The sequence below is a fragment of the Oryctolagus cuniculus genome, chromosome 21 (assembly GCF_051225735.1).
Source record: "Oryctolagus cuniculus isolate XC-2025 breed Fujian yellow rabbit chromosome 21, ASM5122573v1, whole genome shotgun sequence".
Classification (NCBI taxonomy): domain Eukaryota; kingdom Metazoa; phylum Chordata; class Mammalia; order Lagomorpha; family Leporidae; genus Oryctolagus; species Oryctolagus cuniculus.
Genome location: NC_142887.1, coordinates 19772964 through 19792834, shown reverse-complemented (window position 1 = coordinate 19792834; position 19871 = coordinate 19772964). Strand labels below are relative to the sequence as shown.

The following is a 19871-nucleotide window of genomic DNA, read 5'->3' as shown; positions in this document are numbered from 1 at the left end:
GCAGGGACCAAGCACTTGGCCCATCCTCTATGCCCCCCTCCCCCCAGGCCATAGCAGGGAGCTGGATCACAAGAAGGGCAGCTGAGACACAACCAGCACCTATGGGATTCTGGAGCCTCAGGGGGAGGCCCGGCCCACTATGCCACAGTGCCAGCCCCCTTAAAACCGACCTGACACACACCGAGGGAGATCTCAAAGGTATAAAGTTGAAGACAGGAGGTCTGTGCAGCTGCTTATGGGAGAGTCTTGCCATATTGTATTAAAATCTCGTGGACAAACTGGTATCCGCTATTGGTCCCATACTGAAAATCACGGTGGGGTGGACTCTAATCACAAGTATTTCCTTCCTTAGGCCCCAGCTAGGTCTCGCGTGGGTCACTTTCTGTTATTTATTTAACAACGGTTCATGCTTCTTCCAAGCACCGGAAATGCCTCTTCTTTCCCTAATTCTCTGCTGGTGGGAGTCCAACCACTCTGTCTTGGAAGCTGGGGTGGGGATGGCTGGGGAGGACAAATGTCCAGGTGTCATCTGCTTGCTGGTCTTAATCTGGAATCAGGGCAAATGATAAGATGCCATATATTTTCCCCAAAACAAATCAGGACTGTTCACCACAGCCATTGACAGGAGCCCAGCTCAGCTCTGCTTTCAAATCCACACCAACCCTAAGGCTTGCTGGCCCACTGGGCCTTGCTGGCCATTAGTGAACATTCTGCATTTTGTTTAAAGTGAATGGGGATTCATGGAAGGGTTTATATATGGGAATAACATTATCTAAATCATGGGATCACTGATATTGCAAATTTTATAATACCATACAAATGGGACATGGGTTGTTGTAGAATTCAACTGGTTGTAAAAATGCAGACTTGCAAATCTCAGAAGTGTAGACAAATAGCAGGCAAATAGCCTCCCATAATCTTTTTTTTTTTTTTTAAGATTTTTATTTATTTATTTGAGAGGTAGAGTTACAGACAGGGAGAGGGAGAGACAGAGAGAAAGGTCTTCCTTCCATTGGTTCACTCCCCAAATGGCCGCAATGGCCAGAGCTGCACTGATCTGAAGCCAGAAGCCAGGTGCTTCTTCCTGGTCTCCCATGTGGGTGCAGGGGCCCAAGGACTTGGGCCATCTTCTACTGCTTCCCCAGGCCACAGCAGAGAGCTGGATTGGAAGAGGAGCAGCTGGGACTAGAATCGGCGCCTGTATGGGATGTTGGTGCCGCAGGCAGAGGATTAACCTATTGCACCATGGCGCCGGCCCCTCCTATAGTCTTTGAGGGATCTACTGTTAGCAGCTGAAGCTCAGAGAGATGCAGTGACTTTCATAGGTCACACAGCTAGCCAGTCATGGAACCGGCACGCGAATGCAGGAAACCAGACTTCTGTAGAGGTCTTTTGGCAACATGGACAGGTCACGGGGCGAGGGGCGAGCTGATGGATCAGGCTGCTGTAGATGATAAAGCTGGAACAGTCACTGAGGGAGGGAGTTCAAACGAGGTATTTATTTTCACATCTGTTGACTTTACAGCTACATAAGATCCATGTTTCTTTTGTTGCCAAACTCAGTAAATATCTGAAAATAAGAGGCCATGACTTGTTTGGTGTAATACACAAAAGCCAGAAGGTGGGCTTTAAAAAAAAAAAAAAAAAAAAAGTGGTGCAGAATTAACAACCATGACTGTGATCATGCCCCTAGCACCCCCTAGGTGGCGATAAAGAGCAATGAAAATAGTCCCGTGGTTTTCCAAAAAAATGAAATAAATGATTTTTTCAAGTATGAATGGACAAAGTAAAATCTTTAAGCAGCATAGGGCACATAGAACAAAAACCAAAGTCTCTCACAACTTGTCCTAGATTTCCAGTTCCCTTGTCTCCAAATACCCTGTTGAGAGCTCGTATACTTTTGGAGAGTATATTTTGTTATAATCATGTAACTACTATTTTCAGGTAAAAGTATTTACTATATCTCTCCCCTTTAAAAATGGCTTCAATTGGGACTTTTTACTATATCTTTCCATGGCACAATACTCTACCTATTTTTTTTTTAACAAAGGATTTATTTATTTATTTGAAAGCCAGAGCTACAGAGAAGGAAGAGAGAGAGAGAGAGAGAGAGAGAGAGAGAGAGAGAGAGGATGAGAATCTTCCATCTGCTGGCTCACTGTTCAAATGGCTGTAACAGCCTGGGCTGGACCAGGTTAAAGCCAGGAACCAGGAGCGTCTTCTGGGTCTCCCGTGTAGCTGCAGGGTCCCAAGCACTTGGGCCATCTTCTGCTTTCCCAGGCCATTAACAGGGAGCTGGATCGGAAGTGGAGCAGCCAGGGCTCGATCTAGTGCCCATATGACATGCTGGCATGGGAGGTAGCAGATTTACCCACTATGCCACAATGCCAGCCCCGTCTACCTCTTTTTTTTTTTTTAATGTCTGGAGAGTCCATAATAGTAATAGTTAACATTAGAGAGTGCTTACTGTATGCTTGATACTACCGTAAGCACTTTCCTTGCTGTAAGCCGTTGCTTAGAAGGGACATTCTGTTCTTCCCAGTCCACATGTAAGAAAACGAAGGCACAGGTGGGTACATAAAGCCAGTCAGTGTGGGAGCCAGGATTTAGAAGCACCAATCTGCACTGTAAACCATCAATTGTATCATAGATATACAATCATTTCCTAAGTAACTAAATTGCCCTGAAGTACAATATCATAGATATGCCTTAATTTACTTAATCTCTAGTTTCTCAATAACTCTTCAAAAATTATTTGTTGTTAGGGATCTATGGTAAAATATGTTGCCTTGGCCGGCGCCGCGGCTCACTAGGCTAATCCTCCGCCTGCGGCGCCGGCACACCGGGTTCTAGTCCCGGTCGGGGTGCCAGATTCTGTCCCGGTTGCCCCTCTTCCAGGCCAGCTCTCTGCTGTGGCCCGGGAGTGCAGTGGAGGGTGGCCCAAGTGCTTGGGCCCTGCACCCGCATGGGAGACCAGGAAAAGTACCTGGCTCCTGCCATCGGATCAGCGCGGTGCGCCAGCTGCAGCATGCCGGCAGCGGCGGCCATTGGAGGGTGAACCAATGGCACAGGAAGACCTTAAAAAAAAAATGTTGCCCTAAAAATGTACCTAGGAGTTTGGTTTTATTCTTGCGTGGTAAAGCTGCTAGTCCAGTACACTACTGGCTTCATTACTCATAGCTCCCAGGGTGCCACAGGCCACGCAGGGCCACAGGAGACGATTCTGAGGTTGGTCTTAAGCAGAGAGCGTGAGAGGAGGTGATGGGCAGAATCCTTGCCTGTGGTTTTTACAAGAGAGAATGGGCAAGGCAAGCCACTGAGCAGGCTTGGGAGTAACTTCAGTGGACCCTAGGCTACAGGGGAAGTCGCTCGTGTTTGGTACTTGGCCCTGGAGCCATTAGGTCAAGGAACCTGGCCTCCCGGAGTCTAAGAGCCAGGTAGATGTGGGCTCTGGATTGGTTTGCATATTGCAGGCAAGTCATTTGCTGTCCCTAGGAATTAGGTAACCTGGGGAGGGGTGGTCTTTTCCATCAATGAGACCACAACACTAATTTTGTTTAGAGAGAGAGGTCTTCCACCTGCTGGTTGACTCCCAAAATGGCCGAAACAGCCAGAACTGGTCCAGGGTGAATGCAGCCAGAACTGGGCCAGGGTGAAGCCAGGAGCTTCTTCTGGGTCTCCCACATGGGTGGCAGGGGCCTACGCACATGGGCCATCTTCTGCTGCCTTCCCAGGACCATTGCAGGGCATGGCAGGTGGTGGCTTAGCCTGCGGCACCATGACCTGAACTTGTAACTCTGCCCCCCTAGCACTGAGCCATGGGTTCTCTGAGGTCTTCAGCTGCGTCTGCAGCTGGGCTCCCCGCTGTGCAGTTCGGGAGTCAGCCAAGGACTTGAGGCAAGTTGCGATTGTTAGGCCCTTTCTCTTGGTTGCATCTTTCCTGGGGTCTCCTAGCCTTTCTGTGGGGGACCCCCTACCCCCACCCTGTGAGTCCTCAACCCAGTGAGACTGCTGCTTCCTGCCTGAGCCCTGTTCTCCGCCCCGTAGACTGGTAGGCCCTTCCATGAGAAGCCGGATAAACATGGCTGCTCCTCTCTGCCAAGGTTCTGCTTCCTCCATTCCCCCTGCTATGGCTGTTCCCATGGGCCTTCACCTTTCACACGGTTTTGTGCACAGTCTGTAGCTATGACAGGCAGCAAGGTTCACCCAATGTAAGTCACTTCACCATCGCTGGAAGGCGGAAGTCAGTCTTCGTGGGTGAGCATTTTTGTTTCTCATTGTGGACTTCCACAAATAACACCGTCATTGTAGGCCCACACCACCTGACCGGGTCACAGATCCTAGTAGTTTTTTTTTTTTTTTTTTTTTTTTTTTTTGACAGGCAGAGTGGACAGTGAGAGAGAGAGAGAGAAAGGTCTTCCTTTGCCGTTGGTTCACCCTCCAATGGCTGCCATGGCCGGCGCGCTGCGGCCGGCACACCACGCTGATCTGAAGCCAGGAGCCAGGTACTTCTCCTGGTCTCCCATGGGGTACAGGGTCCACTGCACTCCCTGGCCACAGCAGAGAGCTGTCCTGGAAGAAGGGCAACTGGGACAGAATCCGGAGCCCCGACTGGGACTAGAACCCGGTGTGCCGGCACCGCAGGCGGAGGATTAGCCTAGTGAGCTGCGGTGCTGGCCCCTACTAGTTTTATGGGTAAAAAAACAAGGAATAATCCCTCACAGTAGAATCACTAGATCCAAGGGAACACACCTGTGTGAATTTGTTAGGTATTGCAATGATGTTTGGGATATTTGGGTCTTTTTTTTTTTTTTTACAGGCAGAGTGGATAGTGAGAGAGAGAGACAGAGAGAAAGGTCTTCCTTTGCCGTTGGTTCATCCTCCGATGGCCGCCACTGTTGGCGTGCTGCGGCTGGCGCACCGCGCTGATCTGATGGCAGGAGCCAGGTGCTTCTCCTAGTCTCCCATGGGGTGCAGGGCCCAAGCACTTGGGCCACCCTCCACTGCACTCCTCGGCCACAGCAGAGGGCTGGCCTGGAAGAGTGGCAACCGGGAAAGAATCCGGCGCCCCGACCGGGACTAGAACCCGGTGTGCCGGCGCCGCTAGGTGGAGGATTAGCCTATTGAGCTGCGGTGCTGGCTAGATATTTGGGTCTTACACCTTCATCAACACTAAGCATTATTAAGCTTTTAATTTTTTTTTTTGCCAGTCTGACTAGTAAAAATAATATGCTGTTGTTTTCCTATGCATTTTTCTGTGTATGAGCGAGGTGGAAGAACTTTTCCTCCGGCCACTCAAACTTTGGCAATAATGGCTCTATTTTTTGAGAGTAAAGATTGAGAGGCGTAGGGATTTGGTACGGGGTGAAGCTGCCACTCGAGACACTGGAATCCTATATAAGAGCACCTGAGTTTGCGGGCGGCTCTGCTCACCATTCTACCTCCTGCTAATGTGCACCGTGGGAGGCTGCAGGTAACGGCTCAAGAACTCGGGTCCCTGCCCCACCATGGGAGACCTGGATTGAGTGCCTGGCTCCTGGCTTCAGCTTGGTCCTGCCTGGCTGTCGTAGGCGTTTGGGGAGTGTGTTGGTCATCACAAAACACACTGAACACCGGAGGAAGGGAGAGGGTTTGTTGGGGGAAAACCCAGCAGACTGGAGGGAAGGGGTGAAGAGGAGAGGGGAGTAAGAGAGAAAGAGAGAGGAGAGAAGGCTAGAGAGAGTGAGCAGGAGAGAAGAAAGAAGCCAAGAGAGCGCAGGAGAGAAGAGCCAAGAGAACCATGTGTTCAGGAACAGGTCCTTTTAAAACTTTGCCGGAGGGCAGGCAGGGAAGCAGGAGCCCTGAATCCCATTGCGATGGGGGTGGAGCTTGAAAACAGTGGTTGGGCCTTGTGGCACCTGGCTTCCAGCAGTGGTGGTGAGGGCTAAAGCTTAGGATGTAAATCAGGGTGTAGATGGTGCCGTAGATAAAACTGTGCCAGTTTCCTAACATTCCCTCCTTTTGTTTTTTATAAAGCAGGAGTTGTATGGGATTACATTAGTCCCAAAAGTCCAGGAGGGGTAGAGGGACGATGATCTCTGTCTTCAGAGCTGCTTCCTGCTGACATGGGGTGATGAGGTACTCTTCGCTGACATGGGATGATGTCTCAAGCCGCTGTCTCCTGGGTGGGCTGAGTATATCCCTGTAGCACCATTTGGTTGACCGCCTGGTTGCTGAAGGCCTTGGTTTGTTCCATTATCACTAGCTGTAAACACTTAGACACTGTAGTATAAAAGGGTGAGAATAGTAACCAATGATCCTAAGAGTAGCATTAACCAGGTAATGAGAGGATTTCATAGAGGAGAGGAAATGGGGGGGGGGTGTCTGGACCCTTGTGGGGACAGTTTGATGGATGTGGCTTAAAGCTGATTCCAGCCAAGACTGGGAGAAAAGCCACTCATCTTTTGTGGGTAGAGGGGTTTGTCTGTAGAGAAATTCTGAATAATCATGCAACACTAAGTGTTGTATGATTACAGAGAATCCCACACATGTTGGGAGTAGAGCCATTGATGTTAGAGTAGAGGTTATGATTACAAAGGAATGAGACCCAAGTGGGCTAGACAGGGTCTAGAACAAAGGACAGAGTCATTATTAGAGGAGCTAAGAAAGGTGCTGTCTAAGCTACAAATTTTCTGATTGACAGGCAAATAGAACCTGACAGAAGGGGCTTGATAATAATCTGGTGGGCTTTAGGCCTTGTAAGTTAAGAGGCCCAGACCTATCTATCTCTTCACATAGGGTACATCCAGAGGGAGGTGTGAACCTCCTTGGGGAAGGCACCCTGTTGACTTCCATTACCTGGCTGGCCTGGGAGGAGAGCTGGCCAGGTAAAGGCAGGTGGCATCTCTAACAGGAAATGTACAGTTCTGCCTGCAATGTTACTGACCCTATTTGGCCATTTCCTCAGTTGTGGTGGTCACTTTGGGAGCTGGGCTGAGTGAGGGGCTTTTCAGCTTAGAGCCAATAAGATCTGTGGCTCTGACCTGGTCATCCTCCGACTCCAGGCAGTTCCATCTCCAGTGATCCAACTCTTGGCAGAGCTGCCAGGGCTCTTCATAAGCTGATTTCTGCTGAAGCCAAGGCTTACCATATTGAAAGGCACTGCAGTAGACTGGCCTGTTGGGTCTCCTTGAGGGCAGATCACTGTTCAGAGCAGCCTTTAATAGGTCTGCCACCGGCCGGTGCTGTGGCTCACTAGGCTAATCCTCCACCTGCAGTGCCGGCACACCGGGTTCTAGTCCCAGTTGGGGCACCGGATTCCATCCCGGTTGCTCCTCTTCCAGTCCAGCTCTCTGCTGTGGCCCGGGAGTGCAGTGGAGGATGGCCCAAGTGCTTGGGCCCTGCACCTGCATGGGAGACCAGGAGGAAGCACCTGGCTCCTGGCTTCAGATTGGTGCAGCGCACCAGCCATAGTGGCCATTTGGGGGGTGAACCAACAGAAGGAAGATCTTTCTACCTGTCTTTCTCTCTCACTAACTATGCCTGCCAAAAAAAAAAAAAAAAAAAAAAAAAGAGAGAGAGAGAATAGGCCTGCCACCTATCTTTACCTTGCTTCTGATGCCTAGCTTTCTTTTCCTCCTGGTTTTTGTTAAAGCAGACCAGAGGATGCAAGTCAAGGGGGTGCTCAAGTCCCATCTCTAATCTTTGTGGCCCAAACTAGAAGTCTATAGTCAAGGGATTTTTTTTTTTAATTTTTTGACAGGCAGAGTGGACAGTGAGAGAGAGAGAGACAGAGAGAAAGGTCTTCCTTTGCTGTTGGTTCACCCTCCAATGGCTGCCACGGTTGACGTGCTGCGGCCGGTGCACCGCGCTGATCCAAAGGCAGGAGCCAGGTGCTTCTCCTGGTCTCCCATGCAGGTGCAGGGCCCAAGGACCTGGGCCATCCTCCACTGCCCTCCCTGGCCACAGCAGAGAGCTGGCCTGGAAGAGGGGCAACCGGGACAGAATCTGGCGCCCCGACCAGGACTAGAACCCCAGTGTGCCGGCACCACAGGCAGAGGATTAGCCTAGTGAGCCGCAGCGCCAGCCCACAGGCATGTTCTGATAGTGGTTTTTCTGAAGTAGACAATGCCCATTCGGAGAGCTATGTCCTCACTTTAAAACTTTCTTTTCCTTTGTTTGGTCTGAAAGGGAGGTTTTTCCTATTTACTGTTTACTTCACTAATGGTGAAGTAGATCTAGCTATGAAATTATAACTTAAGCTCTTATTTTGGCTATGCTATTACAGAAAAAAATGTTAGCCATCCCTTTTATAAGATCTAAAATCAAATTTTGCATCTTGGTGAGTCTTTCAGAATAGAATTAGTTTCCTACCTTGAAGAGAACAGAGAAATGAAAGAACAAGTCGGGCTTAGAATAGAGAAATGAGGGAGCCAGTCCTAGATTTCCTACGGACAATAGCAATATCACATGAAAACTTAGCAAACAGTTTCAACCATTAAATGACAACTTAAGAAAGCATTTACCAGAGGGTCCAATGCCTTCTATAAATTGTAAGAATACATGTATTTGGAAACATCTCTTAAATATCTAACACGGTGTAGCTTGTTTAACGAGCAAATTCAAGCACAAGCATATAGAATATTTTTAGTTTCTACCAATAAATTTTTTTTGACAGGCAGATTTAAAACATCTGATACAGAGATTCAGGTCACATGAATTAAAATGTATCTTTGAATAATTTTAACTGTTTAAATTTATGGGCAATCTTTTATCTCTAAGCCAATTAAAATAAAACTCTTAATAAATTTTTCCACGTAAACATACAATATGTATACCCATATAATATAACATAATAGATAGAACAATAAAGCAGTTTCAGTAATAGCTTTTAAAATCTTTAACTCTTTTTTGTAAATTACCGATTGATTACAATGACTTTCTGTTCTTAGTAACCTCAGTTAACCATACTTTCTCTCAGTTGGTACCTGTAATACATTATTGGCTTCATCTGTTTATAGAGCCATCCCAAAGTACTGAATACAATAGAAGTGGCTGGAAAAAGTTCATCAGAACCTATAGGAAGACAACTAAACACAGAACCAACAATGCTTTAGTTTTATGAGCAGCAAATATGATATACAAAACTGTGGATGACAAAAAACTTTAAGTTGCCACGTTTAAAATTATAAATACATTAACCAACAAGAGGCACTTGCTTACTTCACAGTATTTTTGAAAGCACCAATAGGATTTTACAAAGCATTTAACCCTTTCGGCCTCTGGGGCTTTCTCATTAAGATAACCATCATGTCTAGTAATACAAGATCATTAGACTTTTTGATTCTCAGACATTTGTGTCAATAGCATTTTATATTATAGAAACTTAAAATTTAGCACCACTTCACATCTTGACAGTAATTATATAGTCCAAATAGCCTGATTAGTTGGTGTCTCTACAAGATGAGAGACATATATATATGTCCTTCAATTTTTTCAGTTGGGCCCAAACTGGAAAAACTGAAGTCCAAAATTTACTGGAAATTTCAGAGTCCAAATTCTTTGGAACTTTGATTTTTGATTTTTTGAATGCCTGTCAAGAATGCCAAGAAGGCTCAAAATCCAAACCATCTGGTTGAAATAAGATTCCTTAACATCATGACATAATACAGACCAAGTTTGATCATTGTTACAAGGTGATTATTCAAATGTTTGAAAATAAGCACATATTTAAATAACCCATAGTTCTTAATAAAAACTCAGCTGTTTTTTAAAAAAATTTTTTTTGATTTTATTTTTTAACAGGCAGAGTGGACAGTGAGAGAGACAGACAGAGAGAAAGGTCTTCCTTTGCCGTTGGTTCACCCTCCAATGGCCGCCGTGGCTGGCACGCTGCAGCCAGTACACTGCGCTGATCCAATGGCAGGAGCCAGGTACTTATCCTGGTCTCCCATGGGGTGCAGGGCCCAAGCACTTGGGCTATCCTCCACTGCACTCCCCGGCCACAGCAGAGAGCTGGCCTGGAAGAGGGGCAACAGGGACAGAATCCAGCACCCTGACCGGGACTAGAACCCGGTGTGCCTGCGCTGCAAGGCAGAGGATTAGCCTAGTGAGCTGCGGTGCCGGCCGGAATTTTTTTTAAATTTTTTTATTTTATTTTAATCTTCTCTGTATCATTTCAATTTTAGTATATGTGCTGCCGAAGCGAGCACAGCTGTTTTCAAACAATTAGAATTTAATGGAAACATCAAGAGAACATAATAGATTACTTTAACTCATTGTTTTAACAGAATCAGATTCTAATTCTACGTCAAAGAGAAATAGATTAGTATACTTGTGATGTTTTCCATCTGCCAATGTCCTTGATTTACATTTTGAAATAATCTGTAAAAAATCTCCAAATTTAGACAACATTTTTAAATAAGGTAACACATCAAATTTCAGCCTGAGTTACTCTAAGCAATGTTGAACTATTTTCATAGACAGTTTATAAACTAACCCAAATAGTTTTTTTATAGATTGTAACATGCTGAGTATACAAAAGTTTACATTTAGTTTGCATTTATCTCATTTGCCTTTACCCAATTTAAATTAGCAGTTACACCTAAATGACTTAGGATGTGATATTATATCTATTTGAATTTTATTTATTTATTTTTTGACAGGCAGAGTTAGACAGTGAGAGAGAGAGAGAGAGAGAAACATCTTCCTTTTGCTGTTGGTTCACCCCCCAAGTGGCTGCCATGGTGTGCTGTGCCGATCTGAAGCCAGGAGCCAGGTGCTTCCTCCTGGTCTCCCATGTGGGTGCAGGGCCCAAGGACCTGTGCCATGCTCCACTGCACTCCCAGGCCACAGCAGAGAGCTGGACTGGAAGAGGAGCAACCAGGATGGAATCTGGCACCCCAACGGGGACTAGAACCTGGGGTGCTGGTGCCGCAGGCAGAGGATTAGCCTAGTGAGCCACAGCACCGGCCTATCTATTTGAATTTGATTACAGTTAAAATTGCATTCTTCTAAAACAAGTACTAATTACCCATTGCTGTTTAATTGAGTACTGATTACCCGGAAACCTGTTAAAATAAATTGCAAAATAAGTTCAGCAAGTTACAAAGCAATATTTTCAAAGGTAGTGATCTTCCTCAATTCAAAGAAAAATTAGTTATAGTGGGCCAAATCCATGCAGGAAACCTGATTTTCCTGTCTGGCTTGCTCATGATAAAACAAGAGCCATCAGAAGGGTGGGATACCTAATTTTTTTCTCAATAAAAAGGGAGCCCAAAAGGATGGGATTACCACTCCCTTGCTATTCTTATGGTAAAACTGGAACAAGAGTGGGACAAAAGACCAGTTGGAGGACGAGGGCTGGAGAGTGAAAGCATGGAGACACTCATTCCCAAACTGATAAGACAGAGAATAAACTTTGGACCAGGAGAGTAGACTTTGGGCCAGGCCTGGTTCTAAGATAAAGTCTGAATTCCTGGGTGGGAGGGGGAGGTATAGTGAGCTGAGATGGTGAAAAGTTGGGGCCGCAAACATGGAAGGCAGAGGTTTTGGCTTAGGCCCTTGACCTGTAGTGGAAACTTTGGAGGCGGATAGGACCTGGACCAGACAGCAGTACACATAGAAGGTTTAGATCAAAGAAAAACTTGAACATATGGGATCTCCTTCCATTTTCCGGAACGCTCACAGAAGTGATAAAGATCTTGAACCACTCCGACTTTGGGCCAATCCCTCAGGGCCAAACGCGCCACCCTGGAGGGGCCACTTTAAAGATGAGGTATTGGTGTTTGAGGGCTGGAGCCAATTTGAGAGGGCGGACAAAACGTGGTTAGAAAAAAGTTCCCATTGCGACCTGTAGAATCAGATCTGTGGATTGCAAGCATCCTTGAATCCTGGCAGTCTGACTAATGAAAGGATATGGGAGCAGAAGGCGGGGTTGTCACCCAAGCACCCACTGGAGCCCAGGGCCTAGCCTGTAAAAGGGGAACAGAGATTGAGTCGTCACTCAACCCACTGTTGCCTGGACACAGTGTCCGTAGAGACTAAAGGCCTTAAGTAGGAGTTGTGGTGTCTAGTACTACGACTTTTACGAGAGTAGACCACAACTCAAAGAGTCGCTGTGAAAATTTCCCGTTCTGCGTCTTAACCTCAGAATTTGGAAGGCCGATGTGTGTGGATGGAGATTGCAGAGCGTTCGGTGGCGTGGAAGGAGTTCCGGGGCGGGGGGGTGACCCAGGACCCCAGAGCACTGGGGAACGCTGGATTACCATTGTAAGGCTTTCCCGGCCAATGCACCAATGTTAGCCATCCCAAAACACACCGAACACCGGAGGAAGGGAGAGGGTTTATTGGGGAAAACCCAGCAGACCAGAGGGAAGGGGTGAAGAGGGAGAGGGAGAGTAAGAGAGAAAGAGGAGAGAGGAGAGGAGGCTAGAGAGAGTGAGCAGGAGAGAATAGAGAAGCCAAGAGAGCCACGTGTTCATAGACAAAGTTGCACCAGTTTCCCAACAGAGTGAACCAGCAAAGGAGAATCTCTCTGTTTCTCTGCCTTTCAAATAAGTATGTAGAAATTTAGAAAAATTACCGAGTGCTACTGTTCCCTGAGCAGCTCTTACTGAGACAGGTCTTGACTGGGTGTTGCCACCCCTCCAGCTACAGCAGCTGTTTCAGGGCTGTGCGTGTGACTCGAGTCCACGCCACCAGGTTTAGCCTGGTCCTATGACCTAGAAGTTACAATGGGAATGCTGATTGGGGCTTTTCCTGGAGGTCTGAGGAAGAGAGAGACCTCCTTACTGCCAGGACATTTTGCAGCCTGAGGCTTTTCTCCGGTGAGGGAAGTTAGTTTGAGGAATTAACACAAAGAAGGAGAGCTGAGCCAACAAGAGAGACATGGAGGCTGTAACCTACTGCCTTTGTGATGTGCTGGGGCAAAGCCTTGAAGGCTGTCTCCCCTGCCAGTGATTTCTCGCCTATTGTTTCAGTTGGATTTTCTGCTGCTTGCAAACAAAGGCACCCAAAAGCTGCCGCTCTTCACAACCACCTGCTGTCTATTTTATGAATCAGTAGAAGTGAGGAACACACCAGCTGTCAACACAAAGTAATGATAAAGAAAGGGAAGTGTTAGTCCCTCTGATCGCCACACGTTGAACACATGGATTGAATGATCACATTGTATCCCCAAAACAGGTACAATTTAAATAATAAACTATGCTAAAATTTTAAAAAATAACGAATCAAGATGAGCTTGTATTTTAAAAAAGATTTATTTATTTATTTTGAAAGTCAGAGTTATATAGAGAGAAGGAGAGACAGAGAGAGAGAGATCCTCCATCCACTGGTTCACTTCCCAGGTGGCTGCAATGGCCAGGGCTGGGCCAGGCTGAAACCAAGAGCTAGGAGCTTCATCTGGGTCTCCCACTTGGGTGCAGAGGCCCAAACACTTGGGCAATCTTCCACTGCTTTCCCGGGTGCATTAGCTGGGAGCTGGATTGGAAGTGGAGCTGCTGGGACACAAACTGGCACTGATATGGGATGCCAGTGTCGCAGGCGAAGGCATTACCTGCTTTGCCACAATGCTAACCCCGAGATTGTATTTTTAAATGGTAAGAATGCAGGCTTTTTTTCCTTTCCTGTGGATATAAATTATTGTACATTGAAAAACTATTTTAGGCACAGGGGTGAGACCTCAGAGCTTCTGAAATATCTAAGATTGCAAACAGAAAATGTGTTGTAATTAATGCAAATCTGTCCCAAAAGAGCAGCCCACACACGTTTATGTTAAGCTTGTAACTAATTAGGGAACACGGGTAATAGGCAATTAAGTCATTCTATTCTGTTATGTGTCAAAAGTAGTTGTGTGAATTTTGCTTAGTTGTAGACTGAAGTATGAGAGTAAGCTTATGGTTTATGGGAGGGAGGGTTTTGTAATCAGACGGACTGGGCTTAAATCCTAACACTGTGGTCTCGGATCAGTTATTTAGCCCCTCGGCCCCTCGGTTTTTTCTGAGACAGAGAGGAGCGAATAGCAGCACAGGTGGACCTTGCTATCCTTGGGTTCTGTATCTCAGCAGTCAACCACCTCTGGTCCAGAGATATTTGGGAAAGATTTATGTCTGTGCTCGACACATCCGGACTTTTCTTCTTGTCATTATTCCCTAAACAATACAGTACAGCAGCCAGGTGCACAAGTGAAATTGAACATTGTACTTTGGAGCAGAAAAATTGAAAATCTATGCTTTTAGTTTTTCAATAATATGCTTTTTGTGAACGTTTTGAAGATCCCATGTATGCATGAATTTCAACTTTCTTTTTGGCACCAAGTTAAACTTATGTTTTGATTCCCTGGTCCATGAACTTTGTGAAGTACCCTCATGCTAGGCTGTTTTCTGTATGTACGGATTTTGTATCTGAGAGGGCGCCTGGAACAAATGTCCTGTGGCTACTGAGGGGTGACAGTGTTTGTATCTAAGGTTGTTCATCAAGTGAGAGTACATGTTAGGGTTGAGCACAATGCCTGGCAGACAGCAAACTGTGATGTGGTTGCCCAGTGTGTGTGTGTGTGTGTGTGTGTGTGTGTGAAGCAACTTCCTTGGGACAAAAGAGCCAAGTTGAAAATCGCAGGACATAGACATTGAAGAACAAACCCCACTGAGCCAGTCTCTTACACAGTCACCAGGGATTTGATGGTCTTAGGTACCTCGGGTAGGTAAGGGATACAGATGTGAATAATTATTTCTATCATCACTTTTGAGAAATCCTGAGTCTTAGAGTCTGCCTGAAAACTACCCACAAATCAACCAAAACTCTAGCTCAAAAGCAACAATGGCTGAAGTTGCCACTTGGGACACCCACATTCCATATTCGAGTACCTGGTTCGAGTTCTGGCTCCTCTGCTTCTGATCCAGCTTCCTGCTAATGTGCACCCTGGGAGGCAGCAGGTGATGCCGTCCCTGACACCAACATGGGAGTCCTGGGTAGAGTTCCTGGCTCCTGGCTTCAGCCTGGTCCAGCCCTTATTAGTTAGAAGCATTTGGTGGAGTGAACCAGTGGATGGAAGATCTCTTTCTCTCTCTGCCTTTCAAATAATGAAAATAAACAATTTCAAAGAGCAGCAGACTGTACTTCAGTGACCACTGGCCAGAACTGTCATGGTTAGAACCTGAGACCCGGGAGCTAGCTTACCCAGCCTCAAATTCTAGCTCCACCACTTTCCAGCTCTGGGCCCTGGGTCAGGTTACCTAATCTTTCCATGACTCAGTTTACTCTATTACCAAAAGTGGGCGATACAGGTACCTTCTGCAGCTGCTTCTTGTGAGAGTTAACTATGATAATATGGCACAATGTGTTTAGAACATCGCCTGGCGGGTAGGCTCTTAAAACTCATCAGTTCAGTTTCTGTTTTGTGGAAATGTGGTTACCCTGGAAACTTAGGCTTCTACTTTTCTTTTTTTGGCAAAGTGTGCAGTCTCCCTCTGGTGTGTTTCTGGACCTCCTTATGCAAACGCATAAAGCAAAAGAAAGGTGCAGTTCATCAAAGGAATACCCTGAGTGCTCTTCTCCGTCGCTCCCACTAGGGGGCATCCCAGCCTCAAAGGAGGTCTTGGGGACAGGCTCTCCATGCTCACTGATGTTCCTTTGAGTCCATTTCTTTTTGAAACAAATTGCAGGTGGATTTTTATCTCTTCCTTTGTCTAAACCCTCTTGATGTGTGATAAAGGATTAAGTGAGAATGTTTTAGGACAGGATTTTCAGTCAATACTTTGGTTTGTTTCATTTTACTTTAAAATTCAAGTTTCAATCTATTGAATAGCAAGGGGGAAAAAAACCAAGATGATGGAGCAAACTTTGGCTCAGTTCTCCCCTCCATTTATCCCCACCTGTATACCCTTATACATCTGTCCATCTGTCTGTCCATCTATTCTTCCATGCGTTCATCCATCCATCCGTCAGTCCATCCATCCTTCCATCCATCCACCCATCCATATACTCATTAATCATGGAAAACTTTCCATGTACCAGGGACCAACCAAAACTCCAGGAATACAGAGGTGAATAAGACAAATGTGGCCACTGCCTTCCTAGGGACTCGCGATGTGCTGGGACAGACAGACATGAATTGGAAACCACATAGGCATAACTGTAAGATGATGCTAAGACTTCCAAGAAATACTGCAGGACTGTGTGAACATGCCAGAGGGCGACTCGTGTTCGAGAGGAGTTTGCATGTCAGAGAAGGCGTCCCTGAACGAGGACTTGACATTAGCCAAAAGGGGGCCTTTAAGCTGAGGCAAAGGAATGGGCATGAACTGTGGAAGGGACACGTGGGAGAGGTTTTCAGTCATTCAGCAAATATGTACGGAGACTGCTGTGTGCTGTGCCCTCTTCGAGGTGCTGGGGAGACATCTGCACCTCGGGATGCCAGCACCCTAGCAACAGGAGACAGGAGACGAACGATAAAGAGAATATATAAATAAGTGGTTAAACACACAAGAAAATAATGGAAATAGTCGTAAGTCCCATGGAGGAACTAACACAGGGTGATGCGATAGCAGGTGGCTAGGGAGGAGGTGGCTGCCACAGTTAGGGGGTCAGGTCAGCCTTCTCTGAGAAGCTGAAATCAGGGGTCTGAAGCAAAGCCAGGGCTGGGGAGGCCTAGGGAGCTGTGCGGGCAGAGGAGATGGCGTGGACACTGGCCCTGGGCCAGGAATGATCTGGGTATGTCTGGGAGAACTAGAGGGCCAGCGTGTGGCTGCAGCCTAGTGGGGTGCGGGAGTGGTAGGAGTTGAGATCTGAGGGGCAGCCCTGGGGCTGACCACGCAGGACTTTGTGGGCCGTGCTGAAAAGTCTGGGTCTTAGGTGCATAGAAGGTCGCTGGGTGTGTGTGGGTAGGGTTTAGGGGAGAAATGCTGTGTTTCTAATTCAGTTTCGAGATCACCCTGGCTTCTGTGTTGTGTGTTGTAGGGATGCAAAAATGGGGTGTGGTAGGCAGAATAACCGTGTGTCCATTAAACACCTCCACTGGATATGCACGGGTAAGTCCTGATGACTGGAACCTGGGCTATGTGAGGTCACTTGGCAAGGAGGACCTGAGGCAGTGGAAGGAGTTGAGTGATTAATCAGCTGACCTGAAAATACGGAGATTTGTCTTGGATTGTTTGTGTGGACGCCATGTGATGACCAGGGTTCTTAAACGGGAAAGAGGGAGGCAAAGGGAGACGCAGTCTAAGAAAGAGTCCAGCGGTCATTGCTGGCTTTGAAGATGGAACGGGGCTGTGAGCGGGGGAGTGGGGGTGGAGGTGATGATTCCTGAGAGCCTCCAGGAGGGAGTCCAGTCCTGCCTCCATCTTGATTTCCGCCCCGGGAGACGCAGCACAGACTTCGGCTCTCCAGAAGTGTAAGATACAAGTTGGGGTTCTTTTAACTCGCAACGTTTGTAGTATTTGCAACACCACCCCTCAGAAATGGAGACAGGGAGCCCTATCAGCTTACTGTGATCGTTTGGATGAACTTTGATAATGGCTCAAGAACTACTTACGTTCCCTCCTGGGTGTGCGATTTGTGGTAGGTCCACTTGCATGCCGGTCATAAGAGGATGTGGTTTTCCACAAGGTCCCTGATAGAGTTGTCCCCTAGTACCCACAAGGAATTGGTTCCAGGATCCCCTGAGGATGCCAAAGTCCTGTGGATAAAGCAGCATAGTATTCTTTTCTTTTTTAAAAAGATTTATTTTTATTATCTGAAAGTCAGAGTTACACAGAGAGAGGAGAGGCAGAGAGAGAGAGAGAGAGAGAGGTCTTCCATATGATGGTTCACTCCCCAAATGGCCGCAATGGCCAGAGCTGCGCCGATCCGAAGCCAGGAGCCAGGAGCCTCCTCCGGTCTCCCACGCGGGTGCAGGGGCCCAAGGACTTGGGCCATCTTCTACTGCTTTCCCAGGCCATAGCAGAGAGCTGGATCGCAAGTGGAACAGCCAGGTCTCGAACTGGTGCCCATATGGGATGCCAGCGCTTCAGGCCAGGGTGTTAACCCACTGCACCACAGTGCCGGCCCCTATAGTATTCTTTTTAAAGAGTTATATATTTATTATTTAAAGGCAGAGAGAGAGAGAGAGAGAGATGAGAGAAAGATATTTCCTATCTGCTGGTTCACTCCCCAAATGGCCTTAATGGCTAGAGATGGGCAGATCTGAAATCAGGAGCTTCTTCCAGGTCTCCCACGTGGCTGCAGGGGCCCAAGCTCTTGGACCATCTTCTGCTGCTTTTCCAGGCCACAGTAGGGAGCTGGATTGAAAGTGGAGCAGCTGGGACTCGAACTGGCGCCCATATGGGATGCCAGCACTGCAGGCAGTGGAGGTTTAACCTGCTGCTCCTCAGCGCCGGCCCCTGCAGCGTAGTATTTGCGTAGAATCCCCACACATGCTTTAAATCATGTCTAGATGACTTAAGCCTAATGCAATATAAACCTCACATAAAATGGCGTAGTATCTGCGTATAACTCACGTACATCTTTCCACATGCTTTATGTGTCTCTAGAAGACTTATATTACCTAATGTAATGTAATGCTGTGTAAACAGTTGCTATACTGTATTGTTGTACAAGACAAAGCGATGGTGATAAGCAATAATGACACAGCAAAAAAAAAAAAATCTGTGCGTGTTCAATACACTCTGGAGTTTCAGCCCACAGTTGATTGAATTCTTGCACCCCAAAGACACCAAGGGCCAACTGTTGGTACAGTATTTCCCAAGCACAACTGGTCCCTATTAATGGGATTCTGTGTCACTTGTGGGGAGAAAAACTTGGTGGCAGTGCCAGGAGCAGGCAGCTTGGGAAAATGAAATGAGGTTTTAGTGAAGCCGTGTGTGAGTGGGCGATGGGAAAGCCTGCGTTGAGACAGGCAGGGAGATGAGCGTGGTGACGAGACCATTGTAGGTTCCATCGGGTGCTCACCCAAGAGTTGGAACAGGTACACAGGTGGCAAACTCGCACGCTGCATACAAGCAATGCACACAGGCAGCTCTGCCTTCCTGCTGCCTCCTGAGGGTCAATCTCTATGGCAGTGAGCGAATGAATAAGCAAACGAGTGCACCTCTCTGGCAAGTGCATTTCTGCTTTCTGGGCCTTCTCCAGCAAGGACGGGTGGTGCCCGAGTGGTCTCTAAGCCTTTTTTTTTTGTGTTTGTCCAAACCAGGATTCAGAGTGTCTGGGTCTAGTGACCTATTTTTAGAGAACTCAAGCCTAAATATTCAGGCATAAATATTCAACATCCGTAAGTAGTTTTTAAAGGCTTGCTGGGAACCCATGAATGTGAAAACTACCTTAGTTTTTTTTTTAATCAGTGGCCCAAAACTGTCTCTTATATTTAGAACCTTGGATCTAGGGTTACGTATCAGGATACATGCGTGGTGCTGTTTTGCTGAATGCAGCTGTCCCGCTGTAGGCCAAAGATAATTTGCTGATCCAGGAGCTGAGGCCAGCGATTTTTTATGTCTGCATCTGCTTCTGCCCATAACTTGTGGGCAAAGGCAGGGCAGCGGCAAGAGCTACAGTCGTATCGGCCTTTGCGACGCCGGAGCAGTGGGACAGGAGGGAGGTTGGCTGCCTGAACCTTTCATCTACACAAAGCGACGGCATCGCATTTTGTCTGTGCCTGTGTCTGGACACTCGCACATTTCCTTCTAATCGTGTATGTGCCTGTTCCCCCCATTAGGCTATAAGCAACCTTCCCAGGGCTCTTTCTTAATCATATTGGAGTTTCCAAAGCCTAGCTCAGTTTCTGGGGTTGAACAGGTGCTCCGTTAATATTGGTCAGAGGAGGAAATGGATGGGAATGACTACACAAGGAGGAAATTGTTTGAAAAGCTATTAGATCGCCTTGGCCCTGGGAGTGGAAG

At 47.0% G+C, this 19871-nt stretch overlaps 1 protein-coding gene across 2 annotated transcripts in view; it reads right to left on the bottom strand.

Moving 5' to 3' along the window:
- Nucleotides 1–919: 919 nt before the first annotated feature.
- Nucleotides 920–19871, bottom strand: part of TMEM233 (transmembrane protein 233) — a 64063-nt gene continuing 45111 nt past the window's right edge. Inside the window, exon 3 of one of the 2 annotated variants that reach the window (XM_089323259.1) lies at nt 920–1570. In XM_089323259.1, coding sequence (XP_089179385.1) covers nt 1486–1570 — 85 coding nt within the window. In that variant the 3' untranslated portion in view covers nt 920–1485. Of the gene's footprint in view, nt 1571–13222; nt 17657–19871 lie in introns of those variants that run through there. The other variant, XM_070065987.2, reaches the window with a different exon arrangement.